Source organism: Bipolaris victoriae (genome assembly GCF_000527765.1).
Source record: "Bipolaris victoriae FI3 unplaced genomic scaffold scaffold_45, whole genome shotgun sequence".
NCBI classification, from domain to species: domain Eukaryota; kingdom Fungi; phylum Ascomycota; class Dothideomycetes; order Pleosporales; family Pleosporaceae; genus Bipolaris; species Bipolaris victoriae.
In genome coordinates, this window is record NW_014575347.1 from 1 (window position 1) to 16,561 (window position 16,561).

At 52.1% G+C, this 16,561-nt stretch overlaps 8 protein-coding genes across 8 annotated transcripts; 3 read left to right on the top strand and 5 right to left on the bottom strand.

Annotated features, from left to right (window-relative positions):
* Positions 1-23: 23 nt before the first annotated feature.
* On the bottom strand, positions 24-445 carry COCVIDRAFT_26842 (hypothetical protein; the record flags this gene model as incomplete). Its single annotated transcript, XM_014700822.1, has 2 exons — positions 24-238; positions 295-445. Coding segments are annotated over 2 exons (366 nt in total), but the record flags the coding sequence as incomplete, so codon positions are not given.
* Positions 446-1,953: 1,508 nt separating this feature from the next.
* Positions 1,954-2,277, bottom strand: COCVIDRAFT_100113 (hypothetical protein; the record flags this gene model as incomplete). Its single annotated transcript, XM_014700823.1, has 1 exon — positions 1,954-2,277. A coding segment is annotated over one exon (324 nt), but the record flags the coding sequence as incomplete, so codon positions are not given.
* Positions 2,278-4,276: 1,999 nt separating this feature from the next.
* On the bottom strand, positions 4,277-5,362 carry COCVIDRAFT_26843 (hypothetical protein; the record flags this gene model as incomplete). The annotated part of the gene is made up of 2 exons (XM_014700824.1): positions 4,277-5,013; positions 5,071-5,362. 2 exons carry the CDS (start codon positions 5,360-5,362, stop codon positions 4,277-4,279), a joined length of 1,029 nt encoding a protein of 342 aa, XP_014556310.1.
* Positions 5,363-5,771: 409 nt separating this feature from the next.
* COCVIDRAFT_37998 (hypothetical protein) lies at positions 5,772-6,991 on the top strand (the record flags this gene model as incomplete). The annotated part of the gene is made up of 3 exons (XM_014700825.1): positions 5,772-5,780; positions 5,829-6,686; positions 6,743-6,991. 3 exons carry the CDS (start codon positions 5,772-5,774, stop codon positions 6,989-6,991), a joined length of 1,116 nt encoding a protein of 371 aa, XP_014556311.1.
* Positions 6,992-7,736: 745 nt separating this feature from the next.
* COCVIDRAFT_100096 (hypothetical protein) lies at positions 7,737-9,434 on the bottom strand (the record flags this gene model as incomplete). The annotated part of the gene is made up of 2 exons (XM_014700826.1): positions 7,737-9,194; positions 9,246-9,434. The coding sequence occupies 2 exons, from the start codon at positions 9,432-9,434 to the stop codon at positions 7,737-7,739; spliced, it is 1,647 nt and encodes a 548-aa protein (XP_014556312.1).
* A 715-nt stretch (positions 9,435-10,149) lies between these two features.
* Positions 10,150-11,334, top strand: COCVIDRAFT_99938 (hypothetical protein; the record flags this gene model as incomplete). The annotated part of the gene is made up of 2 exons (XM_014700827.1): positions 10,150-11,113; positions 11,168-11,334. The coding sequence occupies 2 exons, from the start codon at positions 10,150-10,152 to the stop codon at positions 11,332-11,334; spliced, it is 1,131 nt and encodes a 376-aa protein (XP_014556313.1).
* Positions 11,335-11,529: 195 nt separating this feature from the next.
* Positions 11,530-12,472, bottom strand: COCVIDRAFT_26847 (hypothetical protein; the record flags this gene model as incomplete). The annotated part of the gene is made up of 2 exons (XM_014700828.1): positions 11,530-12,396; positions 12,452-12,472. The coding sequence occupies 2 exons, from the start codon at positions 12,470-12,472 to the stop codon at positions 11,530-11,532; spliced, it is 888 nt and encodes a 295-aa protein (XP_014556314.1).
* A 320-nt stretch (positions 12,473-12,792) lies between these two features.
* Positions 12,793-16,437, top strand: COCVIDRAFT_16198 (hypothetical protein; the record flags this gene model as incomplete). The annotated part of the gene is made up of 3 exons (XM_014700807.1): positions 12,793-14,865; positions 14,914-15,316; positions 15,365-16,437. 3 exons carry the CDS (start codon positions 12,793-12,795, stop codon positions 16,435-16,437), a joined length of 3,549 nt encoding a protein of 1,182 aa, XP_014556293.1.
* Positions 16,438-16,561: the final 124 nt, after the last annotated feature.

Here is a 16,561-nt window from a genome sequence, read left to right on the forward strand (position 1 = left end):
ACAGGCTGGCTCTGCTGGGGAACGCCTGGAGCAGGGCCGGTGGGCTTAGGGGTCTCCTCATCGCAAGAGGTAGAAGCTGGAACACCTGGCTGAGGAGGCTGGCTTCCCTGGGGGTAGACAGGAGGCGGGCTGGGCATGGGAGTGTCTGGGTGGACAGGAGGCTGGCTCTGCTGAGGAACAGCAGGGCTGCTGGGCTTGGGGATCTCCGGGGTGGCAGTGGGGTAGCTTGGGGGAGGACCTGTTGGATGTTAGGATATGTATCGGTGGTGATATGATTGCTGTTCGAATACTGACCAGTCACGTAGACGGTGGTGTAGACAGTGCAAACATCCTCCTGGGCAGCCGCAGCGTGATCGTGGCGGCGCTGGTGGAAACCAGCATGAGCCTTGTGCTGGGAGGCAAAGACCGACCCAACAAGGGCAGCTGCAACAAATGCGTACTTCATCTTGAAATCGGTACGGGGTTTTGTGGTAAACTAGGGGTAGTGGTGCTAGTCCGCTGAGCGAGTGAAGCGGGTATTATTAAGATATAAAACGTATAAAGAGCGACTGGGCACAATAGGCCAAAGGGACTTGTCAACGAGGCGATGCGTAACGAAAAGCCTTGCGTAACGAGGAAAAAAAGAGTCCAAAGTCAGGCTGGAAACCCGGAGCTTTTGAGTGCTGAGCCATGGCCTGTGAGCTGACCAGGCCGTGGGCCGCTGTGGCTCAAAAGGCGTTAGTTAGGGGCCCTGGAAATTACTGCGGCCCTCACTGTACAGGAACGGCATGGGCATGCTGTTACCGGCTCTATTGAGTTCGTGAGTTGCCCCGAGCGGAAATGACATCTGGGGTATCGCAGTCGTGTTGGGTGGAGAGCGGATCGGCTCTAGCTGCGGATGTGGCTAAGCGCCTTCACCCTGAACAACATGACCAAGTGCGTCACAGCAACAAATACGACATCCGCCTTTTGGCACCAGCTGTCTTCTGCACACGACAAACTCTATCATCCGCGCAGGCATGTTGCGCCTGTCGGAGTAGCCCACAAAACTATCTCGTGTTGCGTCACCGCCTCCCGCTCGTGTGATGACGGCCGACCACTGGCGTCCTGGTCTGGCGAATCGATGACATTCCGGATGGCGGCAGTAAGACGAAGCATTCACGCGTGGTTAAATGTGTTGTGCACCTCACAAGGCGGAACCATGGCCACAGCGCTAGCCGATATGCAGGTACCAAACGGTCTCGACAAGGAATCGCCTTTCTGACCGCTGTTTTGACTGGCCGAAGCTCGTATTCATAACAAGGGTGGGTAACGGTAGACGAGGCTGGCGTGCGCCCCCTTATCCACACGACTCGACCACACCACCAGAAATAGGACTCCGGCTATCGATGATGGACGTCACTAAGCTCTCTGGTCAGGTATGCCTGTCACGCTGCAACCTTATTATACATTTATGCGAGTACATCCAGTCGATGGCGAAGCTGCGAGAAATGAGATCAACACATACCGCCATTCCTGTGCCGCGGAACCACTTGCGGTCCAGGCCATTCGTCTAGGGAGGTTGCTCATTGTGCCTGTATTTGAATTGCCGATTCTGATTCGCTGCACACGATGCGGAACATGGTCAGCCGACCATCGCTCTGTGCCGCAATCACAGGCACATCACTTCGATTCCACAGCGCTAAAAAAAAGCTTCAATCCAGGGGGCCAGCGCGGTCATTGTTATCATATAAAGGGTGAAAGAAGCATATGTAGTATGTTCTAAAACTAGGTCATGCTGACCAAAATCTCTCCGAGCCGCTCAAGATGTCATTGCAGGCGGAGACTATTTACACATCAGGCCAACAAACCACTAAAATTATCAATTAGGTTTGGATGCTTTAGTATCCAAGGCATTGATTGTCTTGCTTGCCAGAGAAGAGAATTGCTCGACTCTCCTATACCAAGTCTGGGCGTCTCCTGCTCAGGCCGTGCCTATCCCCCCTGGCCAAAACAGTATGCTTCCAACCTATATATACACTCTTTTGCCCCGGCTCCACTGAAATCCCCTTCCCTGCTCTTGGCCGTCTTGATCACCGCCTCCATGGATCGTGGAAACATGTGTTCTTCATAATCCCTGACACTCTTGTCTGGATTCTTCCTACGGCTGCACGCTTTGACTGTGTCTTGTCCCAACACAAAGGCATTCTTCATGACAACGTTGGCCTCCTTCACCATCCAACCATGCAAAAAATTGCGCTTCATCTTCAATAAATGCTGTTTTTGGACAAAGCGGCCACTGAAGACCCACCGGCAGTTCGTAGAGGTCGCGCGCCCCTAATGCACGAATGCAACAGAGGACAACGCGCCTCAGATCATCGTGAGCATGCAATAAGTAACGCTCAATAAATTCTTCTAACCATTTCCACATCCATTCAAAGACGCTGCAAGTCTCTACGGAATCTTCAATCGCCCTAGAAAAGCGCAGGTCCGTGGACTACCATCACCATATTCTCCCTAACATACTGCGCGATTCAGCCATCCGTCTCCATATCTGCGCATATCAGTAATTCACTCGAGACACCAGAATCCACCTGCTTCTGATGCGACACCGCCTTGCGAACTTTGGACCACTCACCATCACCACAATATCCCATCTGCATCTCATCCCGTCTCGCATTTCTTCCTCCCCCACTCCCATCCCCCAACACCTTATCTCACCACGATACTCATTATCTCAAGTACCATCACTCGTGAGCCTCATCATTTGCAGGTACAGATACTACCGATGCGCCTCGCAGAGAAGTCGTGATTGTAGATTGTGTATGGGAATGTTGTGGCTTTGGAGACTCACAGGCAAGGACGAGTGGGGATATGTGACCGGTGCCTACGGATGCTGAGCTTGGTATCGCACACTAGTATTTGGGGGGACGTCAAAGCCACAGGACACGTAGTATGCTTTTGTATTGTTTGATTGTGTTTTCTGCTAGGAAAATCACAATATGTAGTTTTCTGTGTGTGAGAGAGTTGGATAATATCAGATGTTGGTTATGTGATATGGGCAGGTCGAGTTGTGGCTTACTATTTTGTTTTTGTTTTTCGAGGAAGTCCAGGTTAGTATGGTGAATGCGAAATAGTTAGACATTATTCCATTTAAGTAACGAGGCATAGGAGTGAGTAAATTGGGTTTTTGCATCGTGCAAAGAATCATACCTGATATTGCAAAAGCCCACCAACCCACTCTCTACAAATCAACAATCCCATTTACAAAATTTCCAGTAAATTTGGTAGCCCAAAGGAATAAATTTAGGAACACAATCTTTCCCCTTGCTTACCCCCCTCCCCCCCCCAAAAAAAAACAATCTTTACATCTCATCTCTCTTTATACTTTGATCTGACATTTTACCTCGACATCCCCAGCCCACAGCCACGTAGTTTTTCTTTTCTCTTGGCTGCGCTGCGCAATGATAGGCGCGGTTCGGATGACACTTTTTATTTTCTTGGGACGAATGCGTACCAAGTCCACTAACTAGTATCTCACACCTCAGCCCCAAACCGCGTCTTGGTGGGTACACTCGGACGCGACACTAATCTGTACCACTGCGTAGCGGACTGCGCCACGCCTGGCATCACGTGTGTTTCTGACCTGTGGATTCAAACCCGCGCCTAGACTTTGGCGCAGTTATGTGTTTTCTATACCAAGCCGGAGTTTGGTTATATGCACAACGGGGGATGCTGGTACTACTCTCATCGTTTAGTTCTTCTTCTTCTTCTCTGCTTAATCAACTTAGGTACCCATTACGTGGCTTCATAGGGAATAAACACAGGAAACATTTGTTGCACAAAGTCTGGTTTTTGTTTCTTGAATAGTTGCCGAAAAAGCAACTACGAACGCGCCGGGTACAGCATGCGCTTTGAAAAAAGATGGTTTCCTGGTGTTTCAAAATCACGTGATGTTTGCCCAGCTCAGCACTACGTACTTCGCTGAGGCTCGATGCTTGGTATCCATGCTATAATTGGGTAAATTAATATAAAGATGTACGCTTTTATTGCAGTTAAATTCGATTACCCCTGGGGGTCTTGAAAAAAACACAACAATCGTGCAGCAGCGGACGCCATTGCATGCTCAAAGCACCCTGGAGTGTTGAGGGAGATGGACGGCAAGCGACTTGCTACCCGACTGCGACAGTGCGAATTACGTCGTGGTGTTGGGTCGTGCTCTTCCAGGGCACCACAATTCTTGGAAAAAAGTCCCCAACAAGTCTTGACTTTCGAGTGTCGACATCCACGTCATCGGACCCTTGATCAATAAATCCAGTCAGCCCAAGCCTAAGCCCGCTCGTCCACTTTTTCCTAAACCAGGTCTTTTGGCGGCCAACGGGATATTGTGGACTGCGTTGCCAATCCTTACTTTTACCGCGTCAAACACCGCATCTGGTGTTTGAATGTACTCGGTGGCGTCGATTTTTTGAACCAGAGCCGTCCATTCAGCGTCAGGCTCAGTCAAGTTCCAGGCTATGCTGACGTGGAAATATGGTGAATAATCATGCGTCTGAGGGTCATTCTTGTCGACCTTCCTTCTCTTTGGCCTATGGTCGTGGTCGACGTCTTCCATCGGGCCGTCTCCCGCACCGCCGGTATACAAGGCTGGATGTCCGGTACTCTTAGCAGCTTGGTTGCATGCATGGAGTAGGGTGTTTAGCTCGTCGTTCTCTGGTCTTTTGATGGCAAGTACTAAGAACCAGCGGTTGCGCTCAAAGTTGGGCACCCATTTCAGGCCCTGAAACTCGAAATTGAATACGGGTACCGCGCATCGTCGCAAAGAAGCACCGAGAGTGTCGAGAAATGTTTCTCTGTCCTCGGTCTTAATTTGCAGCGTACGCGACAATGAGACATGTAGAGGCAACGGCACGCCTAGGTCTGACTGGAGCGAAGGCGTAATGTCTTGTGGTACTGGCAGCTTCTTTACACGCTTATTGTTTTCAAGTTCGAGTACACTCTTCACGTGCTGTATCAAGTTGAGCAGAGCAATGGATTCACGCTGTGTCGGTATCCCTCCAAGGCGTTAGCCTGTCGTCCGTCACGTGCGGGATGCCATGTTGGTATCCTTACACTCTAGATAGACATGACTGGGCCAATTGCCCTGAATATGTGGCACAGCACGTCGACGTCCACCGTGGAGGTCTGGATTGTCGCTAGTGCTGACGCGGGCGTTTACCGCGTAGAGGTCATGGAAAGCTGGCGGGAGCGGTGGCAGAGCATCGCTGGGGGTGGGCTTGGGCTTCGTAGCGGCAGCATCAGGCTTGGTGGGCGGATGTGCAGGCTGAACAGGGTGGACGGGGGTCTTATCATGCTCCGTCCCCTCGTCGTCCGAGGCAGAGTCCGGATAAGCGACGAGGGCCATGTTGGGGCTCGATCGCAGTTGGTGAAAGATCACCTCTGCTGTCGTCACTCGTGGATAGACCAAGGACCGGCCCCACTTTAAGCCTAGCGCATCCGCATGACGTACGGCAGCGATTGGGCCGCGTTTGGCTTCACCCAGAACGAGAGCGAGCAAAAGAGAACTGACGCAGGGCCGCGACTGAGCCGCCAGCATGTGTGTGTACGCGTCCCACCCAGCCATTTAATCATGCCCGTCTCCCCTGCCCATTGCCTGTTCCTACTTTCCATCTCTCCTACTCCATCTCCATCATAATCACTGCCACTACAGCAACACTTGGCTGCTTTCTCCGGTCACGCCATATTCAAAAAACAATAATTGCGCCCGCAGTCTGGCCAACACACCACCGTCCTACACACTCAACACCATCACAATGGAAGCCGTACGTCCGGTTTGGTGCGCAGCCGAATACACATGCTGACTCTCACAGGCACAACGAGCAATCATTGATCCTCTGATCGAGCCGGACCCAAGCGACGAGACTGGACTCAACAGCCACTTTCGCTCAACTTTCGCTCCCGCTGCTCCAATCACACCACCTGGTGAATCCCCCAAGGAGCACTCCTCAGTCAACATCCAGCATACCGGCAGTTCAACCAGCACAAACCCGTTTCGTCGCTCTAGGGCTGCGTCAGATACTAAGGGAGCGTCTGCCTCAGTGACCAACTATGGATATTCTTCTTCACACAGCAGGAGGAACGACTATCCCTCCCCTCCCAGCTCCGCCAGCCCCAAGCACACCCGGTTCCCCAACAATCACCGTGCCGAAGCCTTCGGATCCATGAATGAAGCTAAGCCACGACGAGCCAGCAACCCCCCACCATCCACGTTCAACAACGGCCTCTCCCGCGGAAACTCTCTGAAAGAGCGCTACCCGGGCGACAAGTCTCACCGGCCACTCGACCAGCTGCGCCATGATGAGAAGGTTGCTCACCGCGCTCCACACTTGAGGAAAAAGAACATGCAGGGTGCAGACGTCATTGACCGCCTCGACAAGGCAAGCATCCTTCGTTACCACCACGAGGGTCCGTACGATGCCGCCAGCATTGCCCGCAACAGAGTTGAAAAGTATAGTCCCCTTGCGGCCGTCAAGGACTCGAACGAGGAGGCACTGAAGGCTACTCCCCGCGAGAACATTATCGACTCGCTTCAGAGACATCGTCCTCTCGAGGGCGTTGCCAATATCCCACCCGGCATGCCGGATCGTTTCGGAAGGGTTCTCGAATACGAAGAGGGAGCCGACCTGCAGCGTGAGCCTGGGGGTGATTACCGCCGCTGGCCTGGTGTCGTAAGTTCCATCCTGCAACCCGTCTCAACAAAGTCCGCCTGCTAACAATGCCGCAGCAATACCACCCCGACGACCTCAAGGGCAAGGGTGAGCCATCGTTCACAATTGAGCGTGCCCTCAAGGAACACAAGCGTACCGGCGACAGCGGCACTGAGATGAAGACGCGCAGCCGTCGTGCCCATAGTGCTGGCCACACTGACGCGTACGGCTCCAGCAGCAATGATCATGCTGAGAAGAGCATGGGCAGTGCAATCAAGAGACGTATCGGCAGTCTCCGTCGCCGCAAGCAGGACCCAGAGGTGTAGAATGCCTCGCTGTTTCCGCGCTCAAAGCGGTTCGACCAGATTCCCCACGCTCACGCTACCCATTGAACCGGCGGTTTATCCCCAAAAAAAAAGAAATTGTACCAAAAAAATATCATACGAAGCTAGGAGAATTACCGGAATTTTCTTTGTTTTTCTCTTGTCTCTTTCTATCTCATCGTTGTCCAGTATCGATCATCTACTAGCGTCAACAAGATACCTGCAAGCATTACTCATACACGTTTTCTTTTCTTTCCTTATCTATACTCGAGTTTTCTGTTGTTGGCGCAATCTGTAGGGGGGATGCAAACGACCCCTGGGCTGCTTTGGGGATCCCTGCTGTACGATAATGTGTAGAAAGAAAAGGGCAGTTGCAGATTGGAAACGAATTAACGCAAGCAATCATATACCATTTTTTGAAAGATTATTGTTAGACATTAGATACTTGAATCGTACAGGTGTATGTATGTGCTTGCGAGTGAAGAGGAGGAATAAAGAGGAAAAAAAGATGAGACGTTTCCAAAGATAGAAGACCGAAATGTTGCAGCGGTATAGGGTATGCTAAGGAAAAGATTCCAGGTGAGTAACAGGAAAAAAGGAAAGTGAAGAGAAAGAAGAAAAAAAGAATGCCACTGCCCCAGACTAGCCCTTCATTGCAAAACATATGATTGTCCAATTCTCCCAATTGTCGTGTTGTTCATTTTCATTTTCTCATAGTAGACAATGCAAACCAATTTCGTTTGCACATCTACTCGTCCTGTTCCTCGACAGCCTCATTCTTAACCTTGGCAGCAGCCTTGACAAGCTGCTTGAGACGCTTCTCCATGACTGAGCGTCCTTCGAGCGTCTGCCAGACCTGGTGTGGCGCCTTGTTGACCACATCCCAGCTGACAAGGTTGTCCGTGAGATGCGTCAAGTCCTTCTGCTTGCGCTCCCACTCGCTGTTCTTCCTGACCTCAATTCCACTCGAGACAACGACAAGTGGCGTGTTTGAGCTTTGAATGTTTCGTGCGGCAGAGACTTCGTTCTTGGTCAGGCTGTCGGCAACAAGGTTCTCCTGAAGCTGCGCCTTGATGAATTTACCGGATTGGTAGGCATTGCGGCCGTAGACGCGGTCTTCACGCGTGCGGCCCTTGAAGAGTGCGCCTGCGAGGCGGACGGTACCGAGAGGCGAAATAATACCCCAGGCCCAGAGCAAGAATCCACGTCCAGGGTTGCCGATGCGGTGGAGAAGATCTTCGTGGAGAGGATCGACCATCATGATGCCCGTGACCTGCTTCAAGTGGCGCGAGCTGAAGATACGCGAGACGATGCTGCCAGTGCCAGCTGAGACAAGGATCCATGGTCCTTCCTCACCAGACCTAGCAAGTGCTTCAGAGAGGGCATCTGCAGACATACCGGCCGAGTGTGGCGAGGGAGCATTGTCGGAGAAAGCATAGCCGGGACGGTCCCAGTAGCAGTAGCGCGAGATGGTGCCGTTCTTGTAAGCTGCGTAGGCCCAGTGTTCAAGGTCATACTCCAATGGTTCTTCACCGGCCTCGAGAATGACGGTGGGGTCCCTTGAGCCATGCGTTTCCGTCACATTGCCAACGCAAGCCAAATGAACCGCGTACTTGTCTCCATCTACCAAGATGCGGTCACCGTACATCTTGAGTGTGGCGTCGCGGCCGCGCAGCCCCAGGGTGGCAGTCATCAGAACGACAATGATGATGAAGATGACGGTTACAATGGTAGCGACAAGAACAGCAACCCATTCCTTCAATGTGCGGCGGGTCTCTGCGCGTCCAGTAAGACGCTCTTCCTCCTCTCGCTTGCCGTATGCAACAACGCGATCAGTCAAGATGCACCAGACAGCCATCAAGAAGGCCCAGATGACGCTTGCAATGCCAACCCAACCCTCTTCAAGTCTTATACGTGGAATTGATAGGATGAGGATCATGTCGATAGCCAAGAGACCGGCAATGATGGATGTGGTGATGCGCAAGCCCTTGGCCGGTGTAATGAAGAAGATGGTGACTACGAGGAGGTTGCCGATGGTAAGACAAGTGTAGGCGAAGTCGAAGAAGCCCGAGCCGCGCGTGTGTAATCCAGGAGGAGAGACGAAGATGGAGACCAATAGGAGGACCCACCACAAGAAGCTGATGATCAGGAACAAGATGGTGAGATAGCGCATAGCCCGTACGGTCCAGAGGTTGTAAGGCGATACCTGCAGCCATTGTTAGTACGAGATGTTGTATGCTGAGAGTGTTTGACCTACAGCTGGGTCATCTGGGTCGAGATAGCCATCTGAATTGGGTGGTGGCCTAGGACGGTCCAGAAGTCTGGTCCTCTCGTTGGGCTCCTCACTTCTCCTGAATGTCGTAGAGCCTTCATCGTCGTTGGGAATTGGGTAAGGCTCTTCGTGTGCGAGGCCATTGTCGCCATTGTCCTTGGCACCTTTCCACATGGTGGCAGGCAGAGGTGTTGTGGATAGGGAAGCCCGTGTTGCGTATGTAGGTGTGATTGAGAAGAGTAAATCAAGATGAGGCAAATCGTAGGGCTAGTCGTGATTTATTTGAAGGGAGAAAAGAAAGAAGAACGTCCTGTGAAGCTCGTCGAAGTGATGAAAGCGTCTTGGGGGCGCGGAGGTTTTACTGAAGCTCATGGCGCTAGGAGAGGCGGGATCGACATACGTCATCATGGCATGCATCCAGGCTCGCGGGCACCCTAGTCGCAAATCATAAATCCAGATCCCGCGGCCACGCCCGTGTACATATGTATGTGTACATGTATGTAGCAGATCGGATACACGTCACCCATGTCCACGGCACGGTCAATAAGCTTGGCCAGCCTTGTGTTGTTCTCGCCTATCGTGCACATGGCACTTCTCCACAGGGGATCGAGAGACTGGGTCCGCCATGGGCGAGTCTCGTGTCGTGAATAACTCGCTTAGACGTACCCAGAGCTCTCATCCCTGCCGGCGATTAGTAGACAGGACCACCCCACTGTGTTAAGCCCCCCTCACGCATTGCCCTTCCACCGATCCAGGCATATAACTCATCGGAAAGCTGCATAACGTGCGCCCTCATCGCCATTAGTGGACCAATCAACTCACCGCGGACCCCAACGCATACCCAAAGCCTGCTTTCCGACACTCTACATACAGCCTCGCCCAAGCTGCCATGTCCAGTCTGGCCAGAGAGTTTGCCAAAACCAAGCTCTCTTCCCTGCCGCCGCCTGAGCCACTGCAGGAAGAGCCGCCCGAGTACGAGGATGACTCGTCCTCAGCCTCGTCAATGTCAAGCACTGGCACAGTCAGACCGTCCAATACGCTGAGACCCGCCCCCGCAATCCACTGGTCCGATTACTTTGCCCAGGAGTTCTATCTCGAACAAGATCGCAAGGACGCGGGCCATGCAAAGTTTCATGTCTACCTCACACCGCCAGCATCATCAAAGGCCCCACTCATAGTACTGCATCATGGCGCCGGAAGCTCTGCAATGACTTTTGCCTTGGCCGCCAAGGAGATCAGGAAGGCCATGCCAGACATCGGCATACTCGCTGTCGAAGCACGCGACCATGGCAGCGTAGTCTGGGATGCTAGCGGACAAGTGGATACGGATCTAAGCATTGCCCAACTTAGCCAGGATCTACTGGATATGATTCTGCTCACCCAAGCCAAGATGGGTTGGGGAGAACTTCCTACGATTGTCTTGATCGGACACAGTTTGGGTGGCGCCGTTGTTACCGACGCCGCCAACAGGGGACTGTTAGGCAACAAGCTAATGGGTTTTGGAGTCCTAGACGTAGTCGAGGGCTCAGCCATGGAGACGCTGGGACACATGCATACCTACTTGGCTAGTAGGCCTAAATCATTCCCGTCGCTGCCTGCTGCTATCGAATGGCACATCCGTTCACGCACACTGCGCAACCCACAATCAGCTAGAGTCAGCGTGCCGAGCTTGTTACTACAAACCTCAGACGGACGATGGGCATGGCGGACAGAAATCTCAAGCACCGAGCCGTATTGGGAAAACTGGTTCACGGGAATGAGTGGTAAATTTCTCAGCGGCAAGGGAGCCAAGTTATTGCTACTTGCGGGCACAGACAGACTGGACAAGGAGTTGATGATAGGACAGATGCAGGGTATATTTCCCAAAAGGCTATTCTGCTGCTCTTATGACATCTAACATTATGCAGGTAAATTCCAACTACAGGTGTTTCCCGCCGCCGGTCACTTTCTTCACGAAGATCTCCCCGAGAAGACTGCCGAAGTCGTAGTAGAGTTTGTAAAACGCAACGACAGGAGTACTCTTGTCCTTCCACCCAAAGTTTCCGATATGCTTGCGCAAGGCAAGCGGGTATAGAGGTGCTGTTGCATACAATGGCTTCTCTTTTTAGCAAACATCTTCGTATAAGTTGACGCCTTTCATACGCGTCTATTATCGGCGCTTTGGGCATGCTTTGCTCCGCTTTTACTTTTCTCAAAATCTTAACTTTTCCCAGTTTTCGATTCCCACAGGCCTACTTAGAATCCAGGTCTGCTTAATACCCGAGCCTATTCATGGCGAGGCCGGCCCCTCACCACCTTGTGCCTCATCACCACCTTCAGCTTTGGGCTTATGCTTTCTCCTCCTCTTACGCGGCGCAGAATCCTCACCCTCGTTCCCTCGACTGCCTCCTTCGGTTACATTCAATTTGGATGGCCGTGTCTTCTTGGTAGCACTCGACTGCGCAGCCGTCTTTTCCTTCTTGGGCTTCTTGACACTCAGCGGATTGGGGCCCTTGGGGCCCTTTCGTTTCTTGGGCTTGGGTTTTGCATCTCCTGTAGATTGTTCCTCAATAGAGCGACTGCCATCACCGTCTTGTCCCTCGTCTTCTCGCTTCCTCTTCAATGGCGCATCTGGCTTGCGCTGTCCTTTGAGCCCCAGTTTGAATTTTGATTTTTCTTCTCGCTCGCGGTGCTGCTCTGTGATTTCAGCCATAGACTCCATGAGTACCACCGACTTGGCCAGGTATATGATGGGTACACCGGCAATTGTTCGCATCTTTGCGCGCGTATCTGAATCATTGGCCGCAACTACGTATCGGTGCTTGTTGGTCGCACTGTCTTTAGGATCTACGACAGAGCTTAGACAGTCGTGTGTGCTAAGTGGTTCATCGAGGTCTTGATGGTTGCATCTGCGGCGCTCGTACTCTTTTGCTTGTAATATGAGGGTCTCGTTCTTGGGCTTCGCATTGTAGAGGTGTCGCATGTCGCAAGTGGTAATCATGGGCTTGACTTGTCCACCAAGCATCTTCTGGATGCGCGCGATAAGGTCGATCTTGAAATTGTATGCATCTTGCAGAATTTGTGAATCGAGCAGAACTTGGTAGGGTTCGCGGAATCCGAAGTTGACTTCGTACTGATGAAGCTGCTTCTTGTATGCCTGTGCTGCTGTTAGTGTAAAATGTAGAGACAGTCAGAAAGCAATTCGAGCCTACTTTTGCGCGCTTCAGCTTCATAGCGACGGTGTGTGTTGGTGTGGTGGATGATTGCGGGCAAGAAATTTACGTAGGAAGGCGGCCAAAAGTTCAAACTGCGCGCGGAACCTAGGCCGTGCACCGGACACGCTAGCTGCGGATTCGGTACCCTGCGGCAGGTAACGACACCCCCGTCCCTCTCCGCATTCGTCTTGTAAATCCGCCCCGAGGGCACCAGGACCACTTGCTCCCTCTTTGGTCTTTGCTTACCCCCTCTTCACCTACACAAACGCCGCGCCTTTCCGCAATTGACGCCAAACCGCTCGGCCTCCCCATGCGTCTCCTACGGTAGTCCCACCAGAATGAGCGAGAACCCCGCCGAGCCCTCCAAGAATGAGGGAAATAGTACAAAGACTACCGAAGCAAACAAGGACACCAACCAAGAAGTTGAATACGATGACTTTGGCCTGCCGATAAGGAAAAGGCGACCACGCACTCCGGTCGAGGACAGCTCAGACTCGGAAGTAGACAAGTTTGAGGATGCCGTAGCTTCCAAAGAGGACAGCGCACAGCAGGCCATCGCGCCAAAGGCAAAGGAAGATACACCGCAAGAAAAGGAGGCCAAGATTGAGACTCCACCAGCCAAGCCAGAGAAGATTGAGGCGGAGAACAATGCGCAGACTCAAGTCAACGTAGAGGCCACAGTGCCAGTGGAGAACCTCAAACCGAAGGGGCCCGAAAAGATGCCTGAGGAACAACCCGAGAAGCTGCCTGAGGATAGACTCATAGAAACGAACCTAAATTCGCTAGCATCCATAAAGTCTCCCTCAACCTTCGAGCCTCCAAAAGGCGTAAATGGAACCATATCCGAATACTCACACCAACGCCTCGTCACGCAGCCACAAGATGATTTCAAGGACAAGGTGGAGGAGGATGACGACGACGGATGGCAGACCATGCCTGCGTATGCTCACTACGACATGTACGACGACGATAACAGACTTATTGCAAAGGAGAATGCAGAGGAGCTGGAAGACATGCATGGCTACGGAAACGTCGGAGGAGCCGCCAAAGGTTATACCAGGGTTATCATGGATGATGACGCCGATTCGCAGACAAGCATGGATGACAACACCGCATACCTCTTCAAAGAAAAAAGCACCGCGTTGGCAGATGAAGACGAAGAGGGGAGAGATCCACGCCAACAGATGCAAGCCACCAAAAACATCCTCACCGAAGGACAGCGTGTCGCATACGTCGGACTGGTGCGATTGGCCACCAAGGAAATGGAAAGGAAGTTTGCCAATTTCAAGACAACCAGCAGAAGACTTAAGAAGCTGCTAGAGCTGCAGTCGGGAACGACAAAAATGTGGTCACAAAAGGTCATGGTCAAGATATATGCACACATGGATATCAATGCTTCTGAGCAGATTATGATTGAGCAACTGTCAGAGCATGGTGTAGTTCCGGCCGACCTCACGCCAGCATTAATGCAGAATGCGCGGGTGAAGAACCCAGTAGCAGATGACATAGACACTGCCAGCGGATCAGGTTCTGCAAGACCATCTATATCATCACCCCGTCCCGAAACTCCAGCAGAGAAGTCCAAGTCGAAACATGCTTCAACACCAGGCTCAGAGGAGGGTTTTCAGTCACCGCCGCCACCACCCTACGATGAACATCAGGACGACGGCTACGACTACCCAGAGGCCAGGTCGCCATCCCAACTTCCTTCCAGTAAGAATCTCGACATCGATTTGCGATGGACGGTCTTGTGCGATCTATTCCTGGTGCTCATAGCAGACTCTGTATATGATTCACGCTCGAGAGAGCTGTTTGAGCGAGTTGGCAAGTATCTCGCCGTAGATTGGCTAGAAAGCTGCCGCTTTGAGAAGCGTGTTACAGATGCTCTGGAGATGCAGGAGCAAGCTGACAAGGAGAACTGGAATGAAGATGAACACATGGTTGCTCGTGCCAGGCGAGCGCGGAACAAGCGGTTGGCGTTCATGGGTCTCGCGACCGTCGGAGGTGGTCTTGTAATTGGGCTATCAGCAGGTCTCCTAGCTCCTGTCATTGGCGCCGGTCTTGCAGCGGGATTTTCTACGATTGGTGTGGCCGGTACCAGCACTTTCCTGGCTGGTGCTGGAGGTGCTGCCATCATCACGTCTACTGGTGTCGTTACAGGTAGCACTGTTGGTGTCAGAGCGATGAACAGGCGTACAGGTGCAGTGAAGACATTTGAGTATCGGCCTCTTCACAACAACAAGAGAACCCATCTTATTATTACATTGGCGGGCTGGATGAATGGCAAAGTCGACGACGTCCGATTGCCGTATAGTACTGTGGACCCCATCATGGGTGACATCTACTCTGTCCTCTGGGAGCCTGAGATGCTTAGGAGCATGGGTGCCACCATCAATATTCTTGCTACTGAGGTGAGTGTGATGAGCAGGTTTCGAAGTGCATCTACTGACAGTCTCTAGGCTCTCACACAAGGTTTGCAGCAGGTTTTGGGAAGCACTATTCTCACAGCTCTGATGTCTGCTATGACATTGCCTCTTGCTTTGACGAAGCTTTCATACCTGATCGACAACCCGTGGATTGTTTCACAAGCTCGAGCCGATATGGCCGGTCTCATTTTGGCAGACTCACTTATTGATCGCAACTTAGGAACAAGACCTGTCACTCTCGTCGGCTTCTCCCTGGGCTCAAGAGTCATTTTCTCGTGTCTGAAGGAGCTTGCGGAGCGTGGTGCCTTTGGTATTGTACAGAACGTTTACATGTTTGGTACGCCAGCAGTGGCCAAATATGAAGAGTATGTCAAGGCCAGGTCCGTTGTGCCCGGAAGATTTGTCAATGGGTATGCTACCAATGACTGGATTTTGGGTATGTTGCATATTTCATGCTTTTTGTGATTGGTGTTGACGTATCTAGGTTATCTCTTCCGCGCAACTAGCGGTGGTGTTATGCGCGTTGCAGGCCTTGCTCCCATCCAGGTTCCCACTATTGAGAACGTCAACGTGACTGAGCTTGTGCCTGGCCATATGGCCTACCGTGCTGTCATGCCCAAGCTCCTTCGCGAAGTCGGATGGATCGTTGAATCAGACGAATTCGCCGAAATCGAGGATCCAGATCCTGACAACCACGAGCAGCGACAGCGCGAACTCATCAACGAGATTGAGGAAGCGAGAAAAGACCTGGAGAAGAAGGCGCAAGAGAAGGAGAAGAGAGGCAGTAAGCTGAGCTGGTGGAAGAAGAAGAAGGCCGCAAAGAACGAATGGGAAGTCTACGACGAAAACTCGAATGCTCCACCTCCAGGCCACAAGAAACTAGACCAAGACCAGGATCCAGCGAAACTGGCAGAAAACCCAATCATGTTCGACATTGACGCGATACGAAAAGAAGTAGCGAGCCTGGCCGTCGAAACCAAAGAATACAACGCCGAAGCCGAATTCGAAATCAAAGAAATCAAATCGACCCTTCCACCCATGAAAATCGACATCGCCACCGTCCCTCCCTCGCAAGCAGGCAACAACCCGTACTCGAAACTCCGAGAGACCAAGAGCTACAACGACAGCCTAGGCTCAGCAAACACACCCAAAACCCCCTCCAACGGAACCCACACAGCCGGCGGATGGGAAGAATACGACGAATTCGAGCACGAACAAGAGCACATGGAAATGACCTTTGACACTTCCTTCCGCGATCCCAGTCCCCCTCCTCCTCACAATTCAAACTCTAACAACACTACTAATAACAAATCATCCTTCCCTCCATCCCCCTTACCAGCCCCACATATCCACTCGGATACTGCATCTTTATGGGACGACGATCCCTTGTCGTCATCTCATCATATGGCCAGACCTCCGCTTCGCTCGTCCAAAACAGAACCTCAGGCCATGAGTGGTGGGGGAATGGACAATGGGGACTTGGGACATAATGCGTGGGCAGATGAGTTTGAGGATGATTTTGGCGAGGAGAAGGAGGTTAAGATGAGTTTTATGTAATCTTTTACCAGTAAACTTTACGGTTCTGTTCCGTTCCGAGGGGGTTTTTTTTCTTCTTTGCTCGTTGTTAGTTTGGGATATGAGGCGGGAGGCAAGGGAAAAGGGAGGGGGAGGGGAAGGGGGG